The sequence below is a fragment of the Phaenicophaeus curvirostris genome, chromosome Z (assembly GCF_032191515.1).
Source record: "Phaenicophaeus curvirostris isolate KB17595 chromosome Z, BPBGC_Pcur_1.0, whole genome shotgun sequence".
Classification (NCBI taxonomy): domain Eukaryota; kingdom Metazoa; phylum Chordata; class Aves; order Cuculiformes; family Cuculidae; genus Phaenicophaeus; species Phaenicophaeus curvirostris.
The window spans coordinates 75,895,707-75,916,692 of record NC_091431.1 but is presented as its reverse complement, the minus strand read 5'-3'; the positions used below and the strand labels follow the sequence as shown (position 1 = coordinate 75,916,692).

General features: G+C 47.7%; 1 protein-coding gene across 1 annotated transcript in view; it reads left to right on the top strand.

Moving 5' to 3' along the window:
• Window positions 1–20,986, top strand: part of LOC138733072 (transcription factor 4-like) — a 94,240-nt gene that overhangs the window by 61,102 nt on the left and 12,152 nt on the right. Inside the window, exons 9-14 of the mRNA XM_069879968.1 lie at window positions 10,859–10,964; window positions 11,920–12,053; window positions 13,125–13,260; window positions 14,516–14,583; window positions 15,347–15,425; window positions 17,678–17,751. Coding sequence (XP_069736069.1) covers window positions 10,859–10,964; window positions 11,920–12,053; window positions 13,125–13,260; window positions 14,516–14,583; window positions 15,347–15,425; window positions 17,678–17,751 — 597 coding nt within the window. The remainder of the gene's footprint in view (window positions 1–10,858; window positions 10,965–11,919; window positions 12,054–13,124; window positions 13,261–14,515; window positions 14,584–15,346; window positions 15,426–17,677; window positions 17,752–20,986) is intronic.

Below are 20,986 nucleotides of genomic sequence, written 5' to 3'. Positions count from 1 at the left end.
AAGGGGGGAAATAAGGAAGAAAGGGGGGAAATAAGGAAAAAAGAGGGGGGAAAAGGGAAAAAGAGGGGGGAAAAGGGAAAAAAGGGGGGGAAGAAGGAAAGAAAGGGGGGAAAATAAGGGAAAAAGGGGGGAAAATAAGGAAAGAAAAGGGGGGAAATAAGGAAAGAAAGGGGGGAAATAAGGAAAGAAAAGGGAGAAGAAGGAAAGAAAGGGGAAAATAAGGAAAAAGGGGGGGAAGAAGGAAAAAAAGGGGAAAATAAGGAAGAAAGAAGGGGGAAAATAAGGAAAAAAGAGGGGGAAAATAAGGAAAAAAGAGGGGGAAAATAAGGAAAAAAGAGGGGAAAATAAGGAAAAGGGGGGGAAGGAAAAAAGAGGGAAAATAAGGAAAAAGGGGGGAAGAAGGAAAGAAAGGGGGGAAAAAGGGGGAAAATAAGGGAAAAAAGGGGGAAAATAAGGGAAACAAGGGGGAAATAAGGAAAGAAAAGGGGGGAAATAAGGGAAGAAAGAAGGACGGGGGGAAATAAGGGAAAAAAAAGGAGAGGGAAATAAGGGAAAAAAAGGAGAGGGGGAAATAAGGAAAAAAGAGAGGGGAATAAGGGAAAAAGGGGGGGAAAATAAGGGAAAAAGGGGGAAAATAAGGGAAAAAGGGGGAAAATAAGGGAAAAAGGGGGAAAATAAGGGAAAAAGGGGGAAAATAAGGGAAAAAGGGGGGGAAAATAAGGGAAAAAAGGGGGGAAATAAGGCAAAAAGGTGGAAAATCAGGGAAAAAGGTGGGAAATAAAGGCAAAGTGGCGAAGCGGCTGCTTTTCCAGCTGGATTTTGAGGAGCGAGCGAGCGGTCGGTGCCGTTAACTCTTTGGTGTCGCTGCCGAAGGGCTTGGCGGCGAGGGAACCTCCGATGGAAGGAAAAAAAAAAACTGGGAAAGAAACGAAGGCGGCGTTAAATTGGGCTGGAACCCGGCAACAAAGCAGCCCAAATTCCCTGGAAACCGCGGAGGAAAAAGGGATCCGGGGGCCGTTTCAGGCGGTGAAGCCGAGGGGCTCGTGTCCAACCCCCCCGTCGCCTCCTCGTTGCGTTGAATTTGGGGAATCGGTGAGTTTTCCTTGATTTTTCCGTAAATTTTTGGATTTGGATGAACGAACCCCCCCCAGAAGCGACGTTTTCCGGGTTTTTGGGCCTCGGCGTGCGGCGCCTCTTCCACTTCTTGGGTTCCCCGCGAGGTCGGAGCCCAGAACTTCCCAGTTGGACCTCGAGGAGCTTTTCTCCCGGTCGCCTTCCAGCTTCTCGGCCCTTCCCGGAGTCCTCGTGGAGTTGGGAGCCGGCGCCGAGCCCTCCGCCATCGCGTCTCGGCTCCCAGGAAGCCACCAAGAACCTTCTCGGAGGTGGCAACGGGGAGGTGGAAGCTCCGAGCTCTTCTCCAGGTGGGAATTTTGGGATAAAGAGATTTCGGAAGGACGTGGAGGCTCAAGGAGAGGGAAGCGAAGTTCTTCAGCAATTAATTTCGAGCTAAACGAAGTTCTTTAGCAATTAATTTCGAGCTAAGTCAAGTTCTCTATGGGTTCAGTTAGAGATAAGATGGATCCTGTATCGATTCATTTCGATATCGATTCAATTCTCTATCAATTCGTTTCGATATCAGTTAAATTATCTCTCAATTAAACTCTCTATCTGTTAAATTATACCTCAAACTCAATTAAATTACATCTTAATTAAGTTCAATAGCGATTCGATTCCATATCACTTAGATTACATCTCAATTAATCTATCAGTTAAATTATATATCAATTAATTTCTCTATCTATTCTATTCTATATCAATTAATTTCTATATTGATTCTATATCAATTAATTTCTATATTGATTCTATATCAATTTCTATATCAGTTCTATATCAATTAAATCCTATATCAGTTCTATATCAATTAAATCCTATATCAGTTCTGTTCTATATCAATTAATTTCTATATCGATTCTGTTCTATATCAATTAAATCCTATATCGATTCTATTCTATATCAATTAATTTCTATATCGCTTCTATATCAATTAAATCCTATATTGATTCTATTCTCTATCAATTAAATTATATCTCGCTTCAGTGATGTCTCGATTCATTTATAGATCAATTAATTTCTATATTGAGTCAGTTCTTAATCGGTTCGTTTATATATTGATTCAGTTCTTAATTGATTTGTTTACATATTGATTCAATTCTTAATCGATTCAGTTCTGTATCAGTTTAATTATATCTCGATTCAATTATATATCAATTCATATATGTCTTGATTCAATTATCAGCTTAATTATATCTCGATTCAATTATATATCAGTTAAATTATATCTCGATTCAATTATATCTTGATTCAATTATCAGCTTAATTATATCTCAATTCAATTATATATCAGTTCATTTATGTATTGATTCAATTATCTATCAGTTTAATTATATCTCAATTCAATTATATATCAATTCATTTATGTATTGATTCAATTATCTATCAGTTTAATTATAGAGATTCAATTATATATCAATTCATTTATGTATTGATTCAATTATCAGCTTAATTATATCTCGATTTGATTATATATCAATTCATTTATGTCTTGATTCATTTATATCTTGATTATATCGATCTCATTATATATTGATATCAATTATGCATCAACTATATGTCTCTTCAATTATATATTGATTATATATTAATTCATTTATATATTGATTTAATTATGGGTCAGTTAAATTAGATCTTGATTCCATTATAGATTCGATTATATATCAGTTAAATTAGATCTTGATTCCATTATAGATTCGATTATTTATCAGTTAAATTAGATCTTAATTCCATTATATCTCAATATATGAATTAATATATGATTTAATGGAGGAATAATTGACTCGAGATCTAATTTGATTGATATATAATTAAATCTATAATGGAATTGAGATAGAATTTAATTGATATAGAAGTGGATCAATATATAGAAGTGGATCAATATATATAGAGAATAAATCTGTGGTTGTATAGAGAGAATAAACCCCTATATATAATTATATATATAAAAAATGATGTATATAGGGGACTATTTAATATAAAATTCTATATATCAGTGAAATGAAGCTGCGTCTCTAGGGCTAAACGGGAGCTAAAGGTAAATATATAGGGGTCTAGCTGGAATAAAAGCATATATAGGGTGTTAGAGGGAAATAAATATAGATATATAGGGGTTTTGATAGAAAAATAGAGGTAGAGGGGATTTAACGGGAAAAAACCTAAATAGCGAGGGGTGGAGCTGATAGAAAAGGATGAATATGTGCCTATAGCTGAAAATACCCCTATAGAGTGGTGTTTGTGCAGGAAAAGGATAGAGCTGGAATAAAGCAATATAGAGGGATAGAGCTCAAATAAATCAATATATAGAGGGATAGAGATCAAATAAATCAATATATAGAGGGATAGAGATCAAATAAATCAATATATATAGGGATAGAGATCAAATAAATCAATATATAGAGGGATAGAGATCAAATAAATCAATATATAGAGGGATAGAGATCAAATCAATCAATATATGTAGGGATAGAGCTCAAATCAATCAATATATGTAGGGATAGAGCTGGACCAAATCAATATATATAGGGATAGAGCTGGAATAAATCTATATATATAGGGATAGAGATGGAATAAATCAATATATATAGGGATAGAGGTGGAATAAATCTATATATATAGGGATTGAGCTGGAATAAATCAATATATGTAGGGATAGAGATGGAATAAATCAATATATATAGGGATTGAGCCGGAATAAATCTATATATATAGGGATAGAGATCAAATAAATGAATATATATTGGGATTGAGCTGGAATAAATCTATATATATAGGGATAGAGATCAGATAAATCAATATATATAGGGATAGAACTGGAATAAATCAATATATATAGGGATAGAGGTGGAATAAATCAATATATAGAGGGATTGAGCTGGGATAAATCAATATATATAGGGATAGAGGTGGAATAAATATATATAGGGATAGAGCTGGGATAAATCAATATATATAGGGGTTGAGCTGGAATAAATCTATATATATAGGGATAGAGATCAAATAAATGAATATATATTGGGATTGAGCTGGAATAAATGTATATAGGGATAGGGCTGGAATAAATGAAGTTATATAGGAATAGAGCTCAATTAAATGAATTTATATAGGAATAGAGTTCAATTAAATGAATTTATATAGGGATAGAGCTCAAATAAATGAATATATATGAATATATACTTAAAATAAAGGTTTCTATAGGGCTCTCGCCGCACTAAATCGCTGTCTATAGGCTAGATGGCGACTAAATCAATATATACGGGGATTTAGCTCAAAGAAATCGGGGTCTGTGGGGTTGTACGGCGAAGAAATTGAGATCTATACGGGGATCTAGCGCAAATAAATTGATTTATAGTGACTCTATGGAATCAATCAACACATTCCTCTCCAATAACCCCGTTTTTATCGGGAAAGATCCCTAGAAACCGATACATTTTCTTCTCTCGATCCAATAAACCTCGTGGCGTCCCAGTCTCTCCCTAAAACAACCCCCTATAGAGACTAAAATCGGGTATTGCAACCTGTTAATTACTGTTAATTAAGAGAAAAGAGCGGATAGAGCTGCGTTGATACCGATCGGTTGCTGTTCATCGATATTGATTGATAATAGGTCGGTATTAATCAATAATAGAGCTCTATTGAGAAAAGATTGGTATTAATTGAGAGTAGGTGGGTATTAATTGAGAGTAGGTGGGTATTAATTGAGAATAGGTGGCTATTAATTGAGAATAGGTGGCTCTTGATCGATAATAGGTGGCTATTGATTGGTAATAGGTCGTTATTAATCAATAATAGAGCTCTATTGAGAATAGGTGGCTATTAACCCATAATAGGTGGCTATTAACCCATAGTAGGTGGCTATTGATTGATACTAGGTGGCTATTGATTGATAATAGGTCGTTATTAATAATAGAGCTCTATTGAGAATAGGTGGCTATTAACCCATAATGGGTGGCTATTAACCCATTATGGGTGGCTATTAATCGATACTAGGTGGCTATTAATCCATACTAGGTGGCTATTAATCCATACTAGGTGGCTATTAATCCATACTAGGTGGCTATTAATCCATACTAGGTGGCTCTTGATTGATAAGAGGTGGGTATTAATCGATACTAGGGGGCTGTTGATTGATAATAGATGGCTATTAATAATAGGTGGCTCTTGATTGATAATAGGTGGCTCTTGATTGATAATAGGTGGCTCTTGATTGATAATAGGTGGCTCTTGATTGATAATAGGTGGCTATTAGTCTATAATAGGTGGCTATTGATTGATAATAGGTGGCTATTAATAATAGGTGACTATTAATCGATAAAAGGTGGCTCTTGATTGATAATAGGTGGCTATTTATTGGTAGTAGGTGGCTATTAATCAATAATAGGTCGCTGTTGATCCATAATAGGTGGCTATTGATCCATAATAGGTGGCTATTGATTGAGAATAGGTGGCTTTTAATCGATAATAGGTGGCTCTTGATCGATAATAGGTGGCTGTTAATCACTAATAGGTGGCTATTGATTGATAAAAGGTCGCTATTAATCGATAATAGGTCACTATTTATTGAGAATAGGTGGCTCTTGATCGATAATAGGTCACTATTAATAATGGGTGGCTATTGATTGATAATGGGTGGCTATTGATTGATAATGGGTGGCTATTGATTGATAGCCGGTGGCTATTAATTGATAATAGGTGGCTATTAATCCATAATAGGTTGCTATTAATCATAGGTGGCTATTGATCGATAATAGGTGGCTATTGATCGATAATAGGTGGCTATTGATCGATAATAGGTGGCTATTAACCCATAATAAGTTGCTGTTGATCGATAATAGGTGGCTATTGATCCATAATAGGTGGCTATTGATCCTTAATTGGTCGCTGTTGATCGATAATAGGTGGCTATTGATCGATAATAGGTGGCTGTTGATCGATAATAGGTGGCTGTTGATCGATAATAGGTGGCTGTTGATTGATAATAGGTGGCTATTGATCGATAATAGGTAGCTATTGATGGATAATAGGTCGCTATTAATAATAGGTGACTCTTAATTGATAGTAGGTGGCTATTAATCCATAATTGGTCGCTGTTGATTGATAATAGGTGGCTATTGACCCATAATAGGTGGCTATTGACCCATAATAGGTGGCTATTGACCCATAATAGGTGGCTATTGACCCATAATAGGTGGCTGTTAATTGATAATAGGTGGCTATTGACCCATAATAGGTGACTATTGATTGAGAATAGGTGGCTGTTAATTGATAATAGGTGGCTATTGATTGATAATAGGTCACTATTAATAATAGGTGGCTCTTAATCCATAATAGGTGGCTCTTAATCCATAATAGGTGGCTCTTAATCCATAATAGGTGGCTCTTAATCAATAATTGATATTAATATTCATCGATCTCGCTCTCTCTCCTCTTCTTGACGTGATTCTTGCCCTCGTGGCTCTTCCGCTTGCAACTTCGGAGGGGGTTTGAGGCTCCAAATTGAAATAACGAGGGAATTTGGGATCAAATTCGATCCCCTCGGGCTGAAATCGCTGGGAAAACGCTATCAAAACCGGCTTATCTCGCTTCTTCTTCCCGCACGGAGAAGGAGGAGGCGACGCCCCGGGGGCAGGAAATTAGGAGGAGGAATCGTTCGGTTCCTGTTTCGCCCTCGCTCTGGTTCCCATTAAGCTTCGGGGGCGCCGAGAAATTCCAGCGCCGGCTGCAAACAAGAGGATTTCCTGGGAAAAAGGGAATATTTGGACCTTTTTGGGGGCTGATTGCCCTCAAATCTCGCCCCTTCCCAGCAAATTTCTCCTCGTTTCCCTTGAATCTCTCTAATGTCCCTCAGATTCCTCCCCGTTTCCCTCAGATTCCTCCCCGTTTCCCTCAAATTTCCCCTCGTTTCCCTTGAATCTCTCTAATTTCCCTCAAATTCCTCCCCGTTTCCCTCAAATTTCCCCCTCTTTTCCCTTGAATCTCTCTAATTTCCCTCAAATTCCTCCCCGTTTCCCTCAGATTCCTCCCCGTTTCCCTTAAATCTCTCTAATTTCCCTCAAGTTCCTCCCCGTTTCCCTCAAATTTCCCCTCGTTTCCCTTGAATCTAATTTCCCTCAAATTTCCCCCCATTTCCCTCAAATTTCCCCATTTCCCTCAAATTTCCCCATTTCCCTCAAATTTCCCCATTTCCCTCAAATTTCCCCATTTCCCTCAAATTTCCCCATTTCCCTCAAATTTCCCCATTTCCCTCAAATTTCCCCATTTCCCTCAAATTTCCCCATTTCCCTCAAATTTCCCCCTCAGATTTTTTCCCCTCAGATTTTTCCCCCTTTTCCCCTCAGATTTTTCCCCCTTTTCCCCTCAGATTTTTCCCCCTTTTCCCCTCAGATTTTTCCCCCTTTTCCCCTCAGATTTTTCCCCCTTTTCCCCTCAGATTTTTCCCCCTTTTCCCCTCAGATTTTTCCCCCTTTTCCCCTCAGATTTTTCCCCCTTTTCCCCTCAGATTTTTCCCCCTTTTCCCCTCAGATTTTTCCCCCTTTTCCCCTCAGATTTTCCCCCTTTTCCCCTCAGATTTTCCCCCTTTTCCCCTCAGATTTTTCCCCCTTTTTCCCCTCAGATTTTTCCCCCTTTTTCCCCTCAGATTTTCCCCCTTTTTCCCCTCAGATTTTTCCCCTTTTTCCCCTCAGATTTTTCCCCTTTTTCCCCTCAGATTTTTCCCCTTTTTCCCCTCAGATTTTTCCCCTTTTTCCCCTCAGATTTTCCCCCTTTTTCCCCTCAGATTTTCCCCCTTTTTCCCCTCAGATTTTCCCCCTTTTTCCCCTCAGATTTTTCCCCCTTTTTCCCCTCAGATTTTTCCCCCTTTTTCCCTCAAATTTTCCCCCTTTTTCCCCTCAAATTTTCCCCCTTTTTCCCCTCAAATTTTACCCTTTTCCCCTCAAATTTTCCCCCTTTTTCCCCTCAAATTTTCCCCCTTTTCCCCTCAAATTTTCCCCCTTTTCCCCTCAAATTTCCCCCCCTTTTCCCCTCAAATTTTCCCCCTTTTCCCCTCAAATTTCCCCCCCTTTTTCCCTCAAATTTCCCCCCCTTTTTCCCTCAAATTTTCCCTCTTTTTCCCCTCAAATTTTCCCCCTTTTTCCCCTCAAATTTTCCCCCTTTTTCCCCTCAGATTTTTCCCCCTTTTTCCCCTCAGGATTTTCCCCCTCGGATTTTTTCCCCCTCGGATTTTTTCCCCCCTCAGGTTTTTCCCCCTTTTCCCCTCAGATTTTTTTCCTCTCGGTTTTTCCCCCCCCCCTCAGATTTTTTTTTTCCCCCCTCAGATTTTTTTTCCCCCCTCAGAGATTTTTTCCTTCCCCCTCAGATATTTTTTTCCCCCTCGGATTTTTTCCTTCCCCCTCAGATTTTTTTTCCCCCTCAGATTTTTTTTCCCCCTCAGATTTTTTCCCCCTTTTCCCATCAAATTTCTTTTCCCCTCAAATTTCTTTTCCCCTCAGATTTTTTTTCCCTTCTCCTCAGATTTTTTTTCCTCCCCCCCTCAGAGATTTTTTTTTCCCCCTCGGAGATTTTTTTCTCCTTCCCCCTCGAATTTTTTCTCCTTCCCCCTCGAATTTTTCTCCTTCCCCCTCGGATTTTTTTCCTTCCCCCTCAGATTTTTCCCCAATTTTTGCTCTTTCCAACTTCTTCTCATCTTCATTTTTTCATTTCCCTCCTTTCCATAATTTTGAGGGCGAGAACTTTGTGGATTTTCCATCCAACCCTGGAGAACCTTCAGATCCTCCTGTAGAAACTCCTTTTCCCATCTCCTGCTCATCTTCTGAGGCTCCAGGAACCCCCCTCAGATCCCTCAACCCCTTCCCTCCTTCTCCAGCTCCTCCTCAAGGTCCTTCTCGAGGTCCTTCTCATCTTCTCCAACCCCCCTCAGATCCCTCAACCCCTTCCCTCCTTCTCCAGCTCCTTCTCCTCCTCCTCCTTGTCCTCCAAACCCAAGCGCTGAGCTCCAACTTCTCCACCGTCCCCGATGACCTCATCAAGCTGGAGAGAAACCAAAGCCTTCTCCTCGTTTCCTTCCCCTCCTCCTTCTCCTTTGAAGTCCTGGAGGACCATCTGGAAGCCATTTCGGCTGCTTTGGAGGAGCCGACGGGGCTTGGAGAAGAAGGAAAACCAGGCTGGGGGGGGTGGAGAACCAGGAGAAGGATGAGATCGTGGGGTTCCACCTCGAAAGGAGTCGATTTCGAGGGCCGCCTTGGTGATATTGAAGGGGGGGAAGGTCTCCAAGAGGGGGGAAAGGTCTCCAAGAGGGGTAAAAGGTCTCCAAGAGGGGAGGAAGGTCTCCAAGATGGTCCTATCGTGTCTTCTAAACCAGAGAGTGGTGGAATCCTTGAGGTTGGGCCTCCCGGAAGGACCTTTGAGGTCCTCAAGGAGGAGAAACGGGGCGGTTAGGAAGGTTGGAGAAGCCCTCGGAGCTCCCTCCAATCCCGAGTGGGACGTCTACCTCGTCTTCTAGACATGGAGACACCTCCGGGGCCTCTTCCAGAGAAGCGGATGGAGCCGAAAGCTCCTTGGGGTTGGAAGAACATCGACTCCCACCTTCTCCTCCTCCTGGGAGGTGGCTGAGGAGCCACCTGGAGGTGCTGAGAAGCCCTCAACTTCTCCACGGGACCTCCCGGAGCCCCGAGGAGGTGGAGGAGAAGGAAAAGGGGGGGGAGGGGGGTGCTTTCCAGCTGCCTGGTGGCCACATCTGGTTTCACTCAAGGTTTTGAAGGCCACGCCGGAGCTTCCAGGCCCCTTTTGGAGGGGGGGGAGGATGAAAGCCGGGGCTGAAACCACCATCTGGTTCTCGTTGAGAACGTTGGCAGGTCCAGCGCGAGGTGGTGGTGGGTGGGACGCTTCCTTCCGGGCTCGGCAGCCCCCGCGTCCTCCTCCTTCTCCTCCTTCTTCTTCTCCTCCTCAACATCTGGATGAAATCAGAGCTCGGCCAGCGGAAACGGAGAAGAAGGAGGGGGGGAAGGTCCTTTAGTGGCTTCAACGAGGAGAATTTGGGCTTCTGCTGGAAAGAAAAAGCAGGACGCTCGGTCTTCTCCATCCCTGGAGATGGTTGAGGCCACCTCGGAGCTCCTGAGGCAGCGGGAAGGACCTTCAAGCCGCTCAGAAAGCTTCTCCAGCCCTTCTGGTGTCTCCACCGCCACCTCCAGAAGCTCCGGAGGCTCCACAACTGGAGGGAGGACCCCGGGGTGGGGGCGGGCTTAGGAGGACAACCCCCTCCTCCTTCTCCTGGTGACGCTTGTCCAGCCAGGAGGTGACCACCTTCCGTTTGGAGACGGAACGAGGAGGTTCCTCCAGCTGAGGAACATCTCAGACCCCAAATCCTTGAGCAGAAGACACTTTGGAGGCTCTTCGGTTGCTTTTTGGGTGAAAAAACTCATCGTTTTGCTCCTCCGGAGACCAAAAATCGGGGATTTAACCCCAAAAACCCTCACGTTTTGGGTCCTGGAGGAGACCTTGAGGTCTTCTCCACCCCCCCAGGTCCTTCTCCACCCCCCCAGGTCCTTCTCCACCCCCCCAGGTCCTTCTCCACCCCCCAAGTCCTCCTCCAGCCCAGTCTCCACCTCATCCCCGTTGATGCCCCCGAAGCAGGTGGAGAACCTCCCTCCTGGTGACCCTCCTGAGACCTTCGGTGACCACGCGAAGACCAAAGCGGAGGGTTCTTCTCGATTTGGAGGTCCCGGAGGTTCTAAGAGGTCTCGTTCCTCCTCAGGTCTACGCGCCCTCGGCCAGCACGGCCGACTACAACCGAGAGTCCCCGGGCTACCCGTCCTCCAAAGCAGCAGGCGGCACCTTCCCCAGCTCCTTCTTCATGCAAGGTGAGAAGAACCTGCCCGGGAGGGGCTTCACGGGGGGCTGGAGGAGCTTGGAGGTCAAGGAGTCGTGGATGGGGTGGGGTTGGAGGAACCTTGAAGGTTAGAGACTCATGGGATGGGTTGGAAGGAGCTTGAAGGTCATGGAAGGGGTTGGGTTGGAAGGACCTTGAGGGTTAGAGACTCGTAGAAGGGGTTGGAAGGAGCTTGAAGGTCATGGAAGGGGTTGGAAGGAGCTTGGAGATCAAGGAATCGTGGACTGGGTTGGGTTGGAAGGACCTTCAAGGTCATAGAAGGGGTTGGAAAGAGCTTGGAGATCATGGAAGGGGTTGGGTTGGAAGGACCTTGGAGATCAGAGACTCATAGAATGGGTTGGAAGGACCTTGGAGATCATGGAGGGGTTGGGTTGGAAGGAGCTTGAAGGTCATGGAAGGGGTTGGAAGGACCTTAGAGGTCAAGGAAGGGGTTGGGTTGGAAGGACCTTGAGGGTTAGAGACTCGTAGAAGGGGTTGGAAGGACCTTGAAGGTCATGGAGGGGTTGGGTTGGAAGGACCTTGAAGGTCATGGAAGGGGTTGGAAGGAGCTTGAAGGTCATGGAAGGGGTTGGAAGGAGCTTGGAGATCAAGGAAGGGGTTGGGTTGGAAGGACCTTGGAGATCAGAGACTCATAGAATGGGTTGGAAGGAGCTTGGAGATCATGGAAGGGGTTGGAAGGAGCTTGGAGATCAAGGAATCATGGAAGGGGTTGGGTTGGAAGGACCTTGAAGGTTGGAGACTCATGGGATGGGTTGGAAGGAGCTTGAAGGTCATGGGAGGGGTTCGAAGGACCTTGAAGACCAGAGACTCATGGACTGGGTTGGGTTGGAAGGACCTTGAAGGTCATGGAGGGGGTTAGGAGGACCTGGAGGCTCTTCTGAAGCTCCAGGGAGCCACCCCCCGCTCTTCTTCTTCTCGTCTCCTAGATGGACACCACAGCAGCGACCCCTGGAGCTCGTCCAGCGCCATGAACCAGCCCGGCTACGGGGGCATGTTGGGCAACTCTTCTCACATCCCCCAGTCCAGCAGCTACTGCAGCCTCCACCCCCACGAGCGCCTGGTGAGCCACCTGGGACCGCCGGGGGGACCTCCAGGGCTCAGGTCCAGGGGCTGAGCTTCTCCAGAGCTTCCTGGGCTGGTTGGATCCATGATCCAAGGTTCTCCAGAGCTTTCTGGTGTGGTGGATCCACCATTTAAGCTTCTCCAGATCTTCCTGGTGAGGTGGATCCGTGATCCAAGGTTCTCCAGAGCTTCTTGGTCTGGTTGGATCCATGATCCAAGGTTCTGCACAGATTCCTGGGCTCATTGGATCATGAATCAAGGTTCTCCAGAGCTTCCTCAGAGGCTGGATCCACAATTTAAGCTTCTCCAGAGCTTCCTGGTGAGGTTGGACCATGATCCAAGGTTCTCCAGAGGTTCCTGGTGAGGTTGGATCATGAATCAAGGTTCTCCAGAGGTTCCTGGGAGGCTGGATCCACCATTTAAGCTTCTCCAGAGCTTCCTGGTGAGGCTGGATCCATGAATCAAGGTTCTGCAGAGGTTCCTGGCCTGGTTGGACCATGATCCAAGGTTCTCCAGAGCTTCCTGGGCTCGTTGGACCATGATCCAAGGTTCTCCAGAGGTTCCTGGTGAGGTGGATCCACCATTTAAGCTTCTCCAGAGCTTCCTGGCCTGGTTGACTCCATGATTCGAGCTTCTCCAGAGCTTCCTGGGCTCGTTGGACCATGATCCAAGGTTCTCCAGAGCTTCCTGGTGAGGTGGATCCACGATTTAAGCTTCTCCAGGGGTTCCTGGTGAGGTGGATCCACCATTTAAGCTTCTCCAGAGCTTCCTGGCCAGGTTGGACCATGATCCAAGGTTCTCCAGAGGTTCCTGGGAGGCTGGATCCACCATTTAAGCTTCTCCAGAGCTTCCTGGGCTGGTTGGATCATGATCCAAGGTTCTCCAGAGGTTCCTGGTGAGGTTGGATCATGAATCAAGGTTCTCCAGAGCTTCCTGGGCTCGTTGGCTCATGATCCAAGGTTCTCCAGAGCTTCCTGGTGAGGTGGATCCATGTTCTGAGCTTCTCCAGAGCTTCCCGGGCAGGTTTGTCCCCTCTGAAGGTGTCTCCTTGGCGTGTCTTCTCCTGCAGAGCTACCCCTCGCACTCCTCGGGCGACCTCAGCTCCAGCCTCCCCCCGATGTCCTCCTTCCACCGCGCCGGGGGCTCCAACCACTACAGCTCCTCGTCCTGCACGCCCCCCGCCAACGGCTCCGACTCCATCATGGGTGAGTCCAGGGGGGACCTTCCACCTCCAGCTCCTCCAAAGCTCTTCTCCAGCTCCAAAGACCAAGAACCTTGAGGTTCTCCTCCTCCCAGCCCCAGAAATCCACGAACCTTGAGGGTTTCTCCATGAATCCACAAACCTCGAGGTCCCTCTGGTTGCTCCTCATGGTTCTTTGGTGTCTCCAACCCCCCCGAGATCCCAAAACTCATAGAAACCAGGAAGAAAAGGACCATGAGGAGAGGTCCAAGCTGGTTTTTTGGGTTCTCCTGAGCTGGAACCTTGAGGTTCTCCTCCTTCCATCTCCATAAATCCATGAACCTTGAGGTTTTCTCCATGAATCCATGAGCCTCGAGGTCCCTCTGGTTGCTCCTCATGGTTCTTTGGTGTCTCCAACCCCTCCAAGATCCCAAAACTCGTAGAAACCAGGAAGAAAAGGACCATGAGGAGAGGTCCAAGATGTTTTTTTGGCTTCTCCTGAGCTGGAACCTTGAGGTTCTCCTCCTTCCATCTCCATAAATCTTGAGGGTTTCTCCATGAATCCACGAACCTCGAGGTCCCTCTGGTTGCTCCTCATGGTTCTTTGGTGTCTCCAACCCCTCCGAGATCCCAAAACTCGTAGAAACCAGGAAGAAAAGGACCAGGAGGAGAGGTCCAAGATGGTTTTTTGGGTTCTTCTGACCTGGAACCTTGAGGTTCTTCCCCTCCCAGCCCCATAAATCCAACCTCGAGGTCCCTCTGGTTGCTCCTCATGGTTCTTTGGTGTCTCCAACCCCTCCGAGATCCCAAAACTCATAGAAACCAGGAAGAAAAGGACCAGGAGGAGAGGTCCAAGATGTTTTTTTGGGTTCTGAGCCGGAACCTTGAGGTTCTCCTCCTCCCATCTCCATAAATCCATGAACCTTGAGGTTTTCTCCGTAAATCCATGAACCTCGAGGTCCCTCTGGTTGCTCCTCATGGTTCTTTGGTGTCTCCAACCCCTCCGAGATCCCAAAACTCATAGAAACCAGGAAGAAAAGGACCAGGAGGAGAAGCCCAAGATGGTTTTTTGGGTTCTTCTGAGCTGGAACCTTGAGGTTCTTCCCCTCCCAGCCCCATAAACCCAACCTCGAGGTCCCTCTGGTTGCTCCTCATGGTTCTTTGGTGTCTCCAACCCCTCTGAGATCCCAAAACTTGTAGAAACCAGGAAGAAAAGGACCATGAGGAGAGGTCCAAGCTGGTTTTTTGGGTTCTCCTGACCTGGAACCTTCTCCTTGCAGCCCCCAGAGGCGGCGGGACAGCCGGCAGCTCGCAGACCGGGGACGCTCTGGGCAAAGCTCTCGCTTCTGTAAGAACCTTCTGGGCTTCTTTGAAGGCCACGGGGTGGGCTGGGGGAGGAGGAGGAGGAGGAGAAGGTGACCCCCCAGCCGGGTGGTTCCTCCAGAAGATCCGGGGCGGGTTGGAAGCCCTCAAAGAAAAAAAAAATCGGGATCTTCTCCGAGGTTGGTGGGAGAAAGCAGAGAGGTCAACGCTCGCCGCCTTCTTCGGGGTTGGTTGGAGGCCACCTTGGGGGCTTCTCCAACCCGGTGGCCTCGGCTTGGACCTCTTGGAGCTCTTTCCTGGGCACAGTGGGTTCCATTGAGTTCTCAGGCCGCTCGTTAGGGCTCGCTTGACGATTCCGTTGAACGAGGAGACCACCGGGACCACCTCCCCCCCCCCCCCCCCTCCAGCACCTCCCGGGGTCCCCTTGGAGACCAGAAGCCACTTTTCCAAGCGGGACCTTGATGGGAGGAGAAGCGGGGAGGCCACCTGGAGACCCCAGGGGAGGAGAAACATCTCCTGGTTGAGGAGAAACATCTCCTGGTTGAGGAGAAACATCTCCTAGTTGAGGAGAAACATCTCCTCCTCCTCCTCGAGGTCCTCCTCCTCGAGGAGGACACGTGACCTTGGAGTCCCACCACCGTCTTCTCCTCCCGTCGAGCTCCCAGCCCTGGAACCGAAGCCGTTTTGAGGTCCTCCAGGACCTTTTTTTTTTTTTTGGTTGCAACCACCTTCGTGTTTCTCCTGGGGGCCTCGAGTTCGTTAGATTAATTGTCTATCGTCTCTTAAAGATCTACTCTCCAGATCACACCAACACCAGCTTCTCATCAAATCCTTCAACTCCTGTGGGTTCTCCCCCTTCTCTCTCAGGTATTGTGGTTCCCCTTCTCTTGGCCTCCGCCCCAAGGGGAGGAGAAGACCTCCCAGAACCTCCTCCCGCCACCTGGGGCCTCGCCCTCGGGAGCCAAACCCCCAGGAGAAGGCGACCAGGAGCGAGGAGACGTTCTCCACGGGTTCTAGCAGCTCCCCAGGCGGCCAGGGAGGAGATGGAGGGGTTGAGGACCATAAATCGGGAGCTTCAGGAGGGCTGAAGGTCCATCTGAGCACGACTCAGGAGGTTTGAAGGTCTCTAGGACCATAACTCAGGAGCTTCAGGAGGTCTGAAGGTCCATCTGACCGTAACTCATGATCTCAGGGTGATTTAAAGGTCCATCTGACCGTAACTCATGAGCTTTATGAGGTCTGAAGGTCCATCTCACCATAACTCATGAGGTTTAAAGGTCTCTAGGACCACAGCTCATGAGGGTTTAGAAGATTTAAAGGTCCATCTGACCATAACTCGGGAGCTTTAGGAGCTTTGAAGGTCCATCTGACCGTAACTCATGAGGTTTAAAGGTCTCTAGGACCATAACTCAGGAGCTTTAGGAGCTTTAAAGGTCTCTCTGACCATAACTCAGGAGCTTCAGGAGCTTTGAAGGTCCATCTGACCACAACTCATGAGGTTTACGAGCTTTGAAGGTCCATCTGACCACAACTCATGAGGTTTAGAAGATTTAAAGGTCCATCTGACCACAACTCATGAGGTTTAAAGGTCTCTAGGACCATAACTCAGGAGCTTTATGAGGTCTGAAGGTCCATCTGACCATAACTCAGGAGCTTTGAAAGTCTCTAGGACCATAACTCATGAGGTTTAGAAGATTTAAAGGTCCATCTGACCATAGCTCAGGAGATTTAGGAGCTTTAAAGGTCCATCTGACCACAACTCATGAGGTTTAAAGGTCTCTAGGACCATAACTCAGGAGCTTCAGGAGCTTTGAAGGCCTCTCTGACCATAATTTAGGAGCTTTAGGAGCTTTAAAGGTCCATCTGACCGCAACTCAGGAGCTTCAAAGGTCTCTAGGACCATAACTCAGGAGCTTTAGGAGCTTTGAAGGTCCATCTGACCACAACTCATGAGATTTAAAGGTCTCTAGGACCATAACTCAGGAGGTTTACAAGCTTTGAAGGTCCATCTGACCACAACTTATGAGGTTTAGAAGATTTAAAGGTCCATCTGACCACAACTCAGGAGGTTTAAAGGTCTCTAGGACCATAACTCAGGAGCTTCAGGAGCTTTGAAGGCCTCTCTGACCATAATTTAGGAGCTTTAGGAGCTTTAAAGGTCCATCTGACCATAACTCAGGAGCTTTAAAGGTCTCTCTGACCAGAACTCAGGAGCTTAAGGGGGTCTGAAGGTCTCTCTGACCGTAACTCATGAGGTTTAGGAGCTTTGGAGGTCCATCTGACCACAACTCATGAGGTTTAAAGGTCTCTAGGACCATAACTCAGGAGCTTTAGGAGCTTTGAAGGTCCATCTGACCATAACTCTTGAGCTTTAAGAGCTTTAGAGGTCCACCTGACCATAACTCAGGAGCTTTAAAGGTCCATCTGACCATAACTCATGAGCTTAAAGAGGTTTGAAGGTCCATCTGACCGTAACTCATGATCTCAAGGTGATTTAAAGGTCCATCTGACCGTAACTCATGAGCTTTATGAGGTCTGAAGGTCCATCTGACCATAACTCATGAGATTTAAAGGTCTTTAGGACTATAACTCGGGACCTTTAGGAGCTTTGAAGGTCTCTCTGACCATAACTCTTGAGATTTAAGAGCTTTAAAGGTCCATCTGACCACAACTCAGGAGGTTTAAAGGTCTCTAGGACCATAACTCAGGAGCTTTAGGAGGTTTGAAGCTCCATCTGACCATAACTCAGGAGCTTCAGGAGCTTTAAAGGTCCATCTGAGCACAACTCATGAGCTCTAAAGGTCTTTAGGACCATGACTCAGGAGCTTCAGGACCTCCAAGACCTCCTAGAAGGATGGAGGCACCTCCAAGACCTCCTAGAAGGCCGGAGGCCCCTCCCACCAGCCCCTCCTCCTCCCCCTCCGTGGTGGATCTCCACCCCTTCCACCTTCTCCTCCACGCCCCGTCCCCCCCCGCCCCGTCCCTCGCCGCTGGGACGTAGTTCTGGACCTTCTCCTCATCTCCTCGACCCGAGGGCGGCTCCGGGTGGCCCCGAGAAGGTTCTGGAAGGGCATCCTGGAGAACTTCTGGCTGGTAACTCCAAGTTTTGCTGTCGGCAGGCGCGGCGCTTTGGTCTAGGACTGGAGCTCAAGCGGCGTCATCTCCCACTTATGAAGGTCCCCTCCACTCCTTGGTAGGTGCCCCCCCGCCCCGGGTGACCTCCCCCCACCCCCCTTCCTCCTGCTTCTCCACCATCGCTCCATCCATCGCTCCCCACCCCGCGGGGCGGCTCCTCGGGGAGGGCCTCCTGCTCCAGGGGAGGAGGTTCTCCTCCTCGAGGGGATGAGGTTCTCCTGGTGGAGGTGTTGAGGTTCTCCTTGAGGTGTTGAGGTTCTCCTCCTTGAGGTGTTGAGGTTCTTCTCCTTGAGGTGACGAGGTTCTTCTCCTTGAGGTGACGAGGTTCTCCTTGAGGTGTTGAGGTTCTCCTGGTGGAGGTGTTGAGGTTCTCCTTGAGGTGTTGAGGTTCTCCTCGTTAGGGTGATGAGGTTCTCCTTGAGGTGATGAGGTTCTCCATGAGGTGACGAGGTTCTTCTCCTTGAGGTGTCCAGGTGCTTCTCCTGGTGGAGGTGATGAGGTTCTTCCTCTTGAGGTGTTGAGGTTCTTCTCGTTAGGGTGATGAGGTTCTCCTTGAGGTGATGAGGTTCTCCTTGAGGTGATGAGGTTCTTCCTCTTGAGGTGTTGAGGTTCTCCTGGTTGAGGTGATGAGGTTCTCCTTGAGGTGATGAGGTTCTCCTTGAGGTGATGAGGTTCTTCTCCTTGAGGTGTCCAGGTTCTTCTCCTGGTGGAGGTGATGAGGTTCTCCTTGAGGCGATGAGGTTCTTCCTCTTGAGGTGTTGAGGTTCTTCTCCTTGAGGTGATGAGGTTCTCCTCATTAGGATGATGAGGTTCTCCTGGTGGAGGCGACGAGGTTCTTCTCCTTGAGGTGATGAGGTTCTTCTCATTGATGTGATGAGGTTCTTCTCGTTGATGTAATGAGGTTCTTCTCGTTGATGTAATGAGGTTCTTCTCGTTGATGTAATGAGGTTCTTCTCGTTGATGTGATGAGGTTCTTCTTGAGGTGATGAGGTTCCCCTGGTGGAGGTCATGAGGTTCTCCTGGTGGAGGCGACGAGGTTCTTCTCCTTGAGATGTTGAGGTTCTCCTCGTTGAGGTGACGAGGTTCTCATTGAGGTGATGAGGTTCTCCTCGTTGCGGCCATGAGCTTCTTCTCCTTGAGGTGATGAGGTTCTCCTGGTTGAGGTGACAAGGTTCTTGTTGAGGTGATGAGGTTCTCCTGGTGGAGGTGATGAGGTTCTTCTCCTTGAGGTGTTGAGGTTCTCCTTGTTAGGGTGATGAGGTTCTCCTGGTGGAGGCGATGAGGTTCTTGTTGAGGTGATGAGGTTCTCCTGGTGGAGGCAACGAGGTTCTTCTCCTGGTGGAGGCGATGAGGTTCTTCTCCTCAAGGTGTTGAGGTTCTTCTTGAGGTGATGAGGTTCTTGTCATTATGGTGATGAGGTTCTTCTCCTCCTTGAGGTGACGAGGTTCTCCTGAAGGTGATGAGGTTCTCCTGGTGGAGGTCATGAGGTTCTTCTCCTTGAGGTGATGAAGTTCTCCTCGTTAGGGTGATGAGGTTCTTCTCCTCAAGGCAACAAGGTTCTTCTCCTTGAGGTGATGAGGTTCTCCTGGTTGATGTGACGAGGTTCTCCTCGTTGAGGTGATGAGGTTCTCCTGGTGGAGGCGATGAGGTTCTTCTCCTTGAGGTGATGAGGTTCTCCTCGTTAGGGTGATGAGGTTCTTCTCCTTGAGGTGTCCAGGTTCTTCTCCTTGAGGTGATGAGGTTCTCCTGATGGAGGTGACGAGGTTCTTGTTGAGGTGATGAGGTTCTCCTCGTTAGTGTGACGAGGTTCTCCTTGAGCTGACGAGGTTCTCCTGGTGGAGGCGACGAGGTTCTCCAGGTGGAGGTGACGAGGTTCTTCTCCTTGAGGTGACGAGGTTCTTCTCCTTGATTTCTTGAGGAGCTGGAAGCCCCCAGTGAGTTGTGGTGGAGGAGGACACTCTGGTGGCTTCTGCCCCTCGGAACCGTCTTGTGGAGCTGGTGGGGGTGGCCGCGAGTCCTCTCCTCGCGATGGTCCAAGAGGAGCGGCTGGTGGCCCCTCCCAGAGCTTCCGAAGCTCTCGAGAAGGTTCCCTCAGGGCCGGAGGAAGCAGGAGGTGGAAGAATTTGAGGAGCTGGTGGCCTCCAGGAGGTTCTTCTGGGGTGGTTGAGACCTTGGGGAGGTCTCCTCGAGCGGTGAAATGGAGAAGCTGGAGCTTCTAAGTTCTTCCTGAAGGTTCTAGAAGCTTCTTTGATGAGGTCTAGGAGGTTCCTCTGGAGCTTCTCCTTCCCCGGTGCCTCCGGGGGACGAGCAGAGCAGGAGAAGCATCTCAGGTGGCTTCTCGGAGGGGTTGGGGGTGGCGAGAAGAAGAGGTTGAGGGACCTTCCATCCTTCCCGGGGCCTCGGTGATGGGACCCCAAAGCTCCTCAGCTCCAGCCCAGAAGCTCCTTGGTTTCCATCCTCCTGGGGACCTTCTCGAGGACCTGGTGGTTCCTCTTCTGGTTCTTCTCGAAGGGGGAAGGGGGGGAGGGAGACGTCCTGGTGGCTCTCAACCGCTTGGAGACGGCTTCGGTTCTTCTCCTTCTCCTTCTCGGGGGGGGTTGGAGCTTCTCCTCCGAGCCCCACCGAGAGCTTGAAGGGGACACGCTGGGACTTGGGACCCTCGGCCCTGAGGAACCTTTGAAACCCGTTCTGCCCACGAAAAAAGCCGAGGGGTTGACTCCTGGGGGCCACCGACTGCTCCTCTGGGGACAACCCCGAGGGGCAGCAACCCCTGCTCCTGCTGCTCGGCCCCGAAACCAACCTCAGACCTTCTCAAAACCTCCTCAGACCTTCTCAAACCATCAAAACCAACCTCAAAACCTTCTCAGATCCCCTCAAACCTTCTCAAAACCTCCTCAAACCTTCTCAAAACCTCCTCAAACTTTCTCAAAACCTCCTCAAACCTCCTCAAACCTTCTCAAAATCTCCTCAAACCCTCTCAGATCCCCTCAAACCTTCTCAAACCATCAAAACCCTCTCGAAACCTCCTCAAACCCTCTCGAAACCTCCTCAAACCTTCTCAAATCCACTCAGACCTTCTCAAAACCTCCTCAAACCTTCTCAAAACCCCCTCAATCCATCAAAACCAACCTCAAAACCTTCTCAAACCTCCTCAAACCTTCTCAAAATCCCCTCAAACCTTCTCAAACCATCAAAACCTTCTCAAAATCCCCTCAAACCTTCTCAAAACCTCCTCAAACCTTCTCAGATCCCCTCAAACCATCAAAACCAACCTCAAAACCCTCTCAGATCCC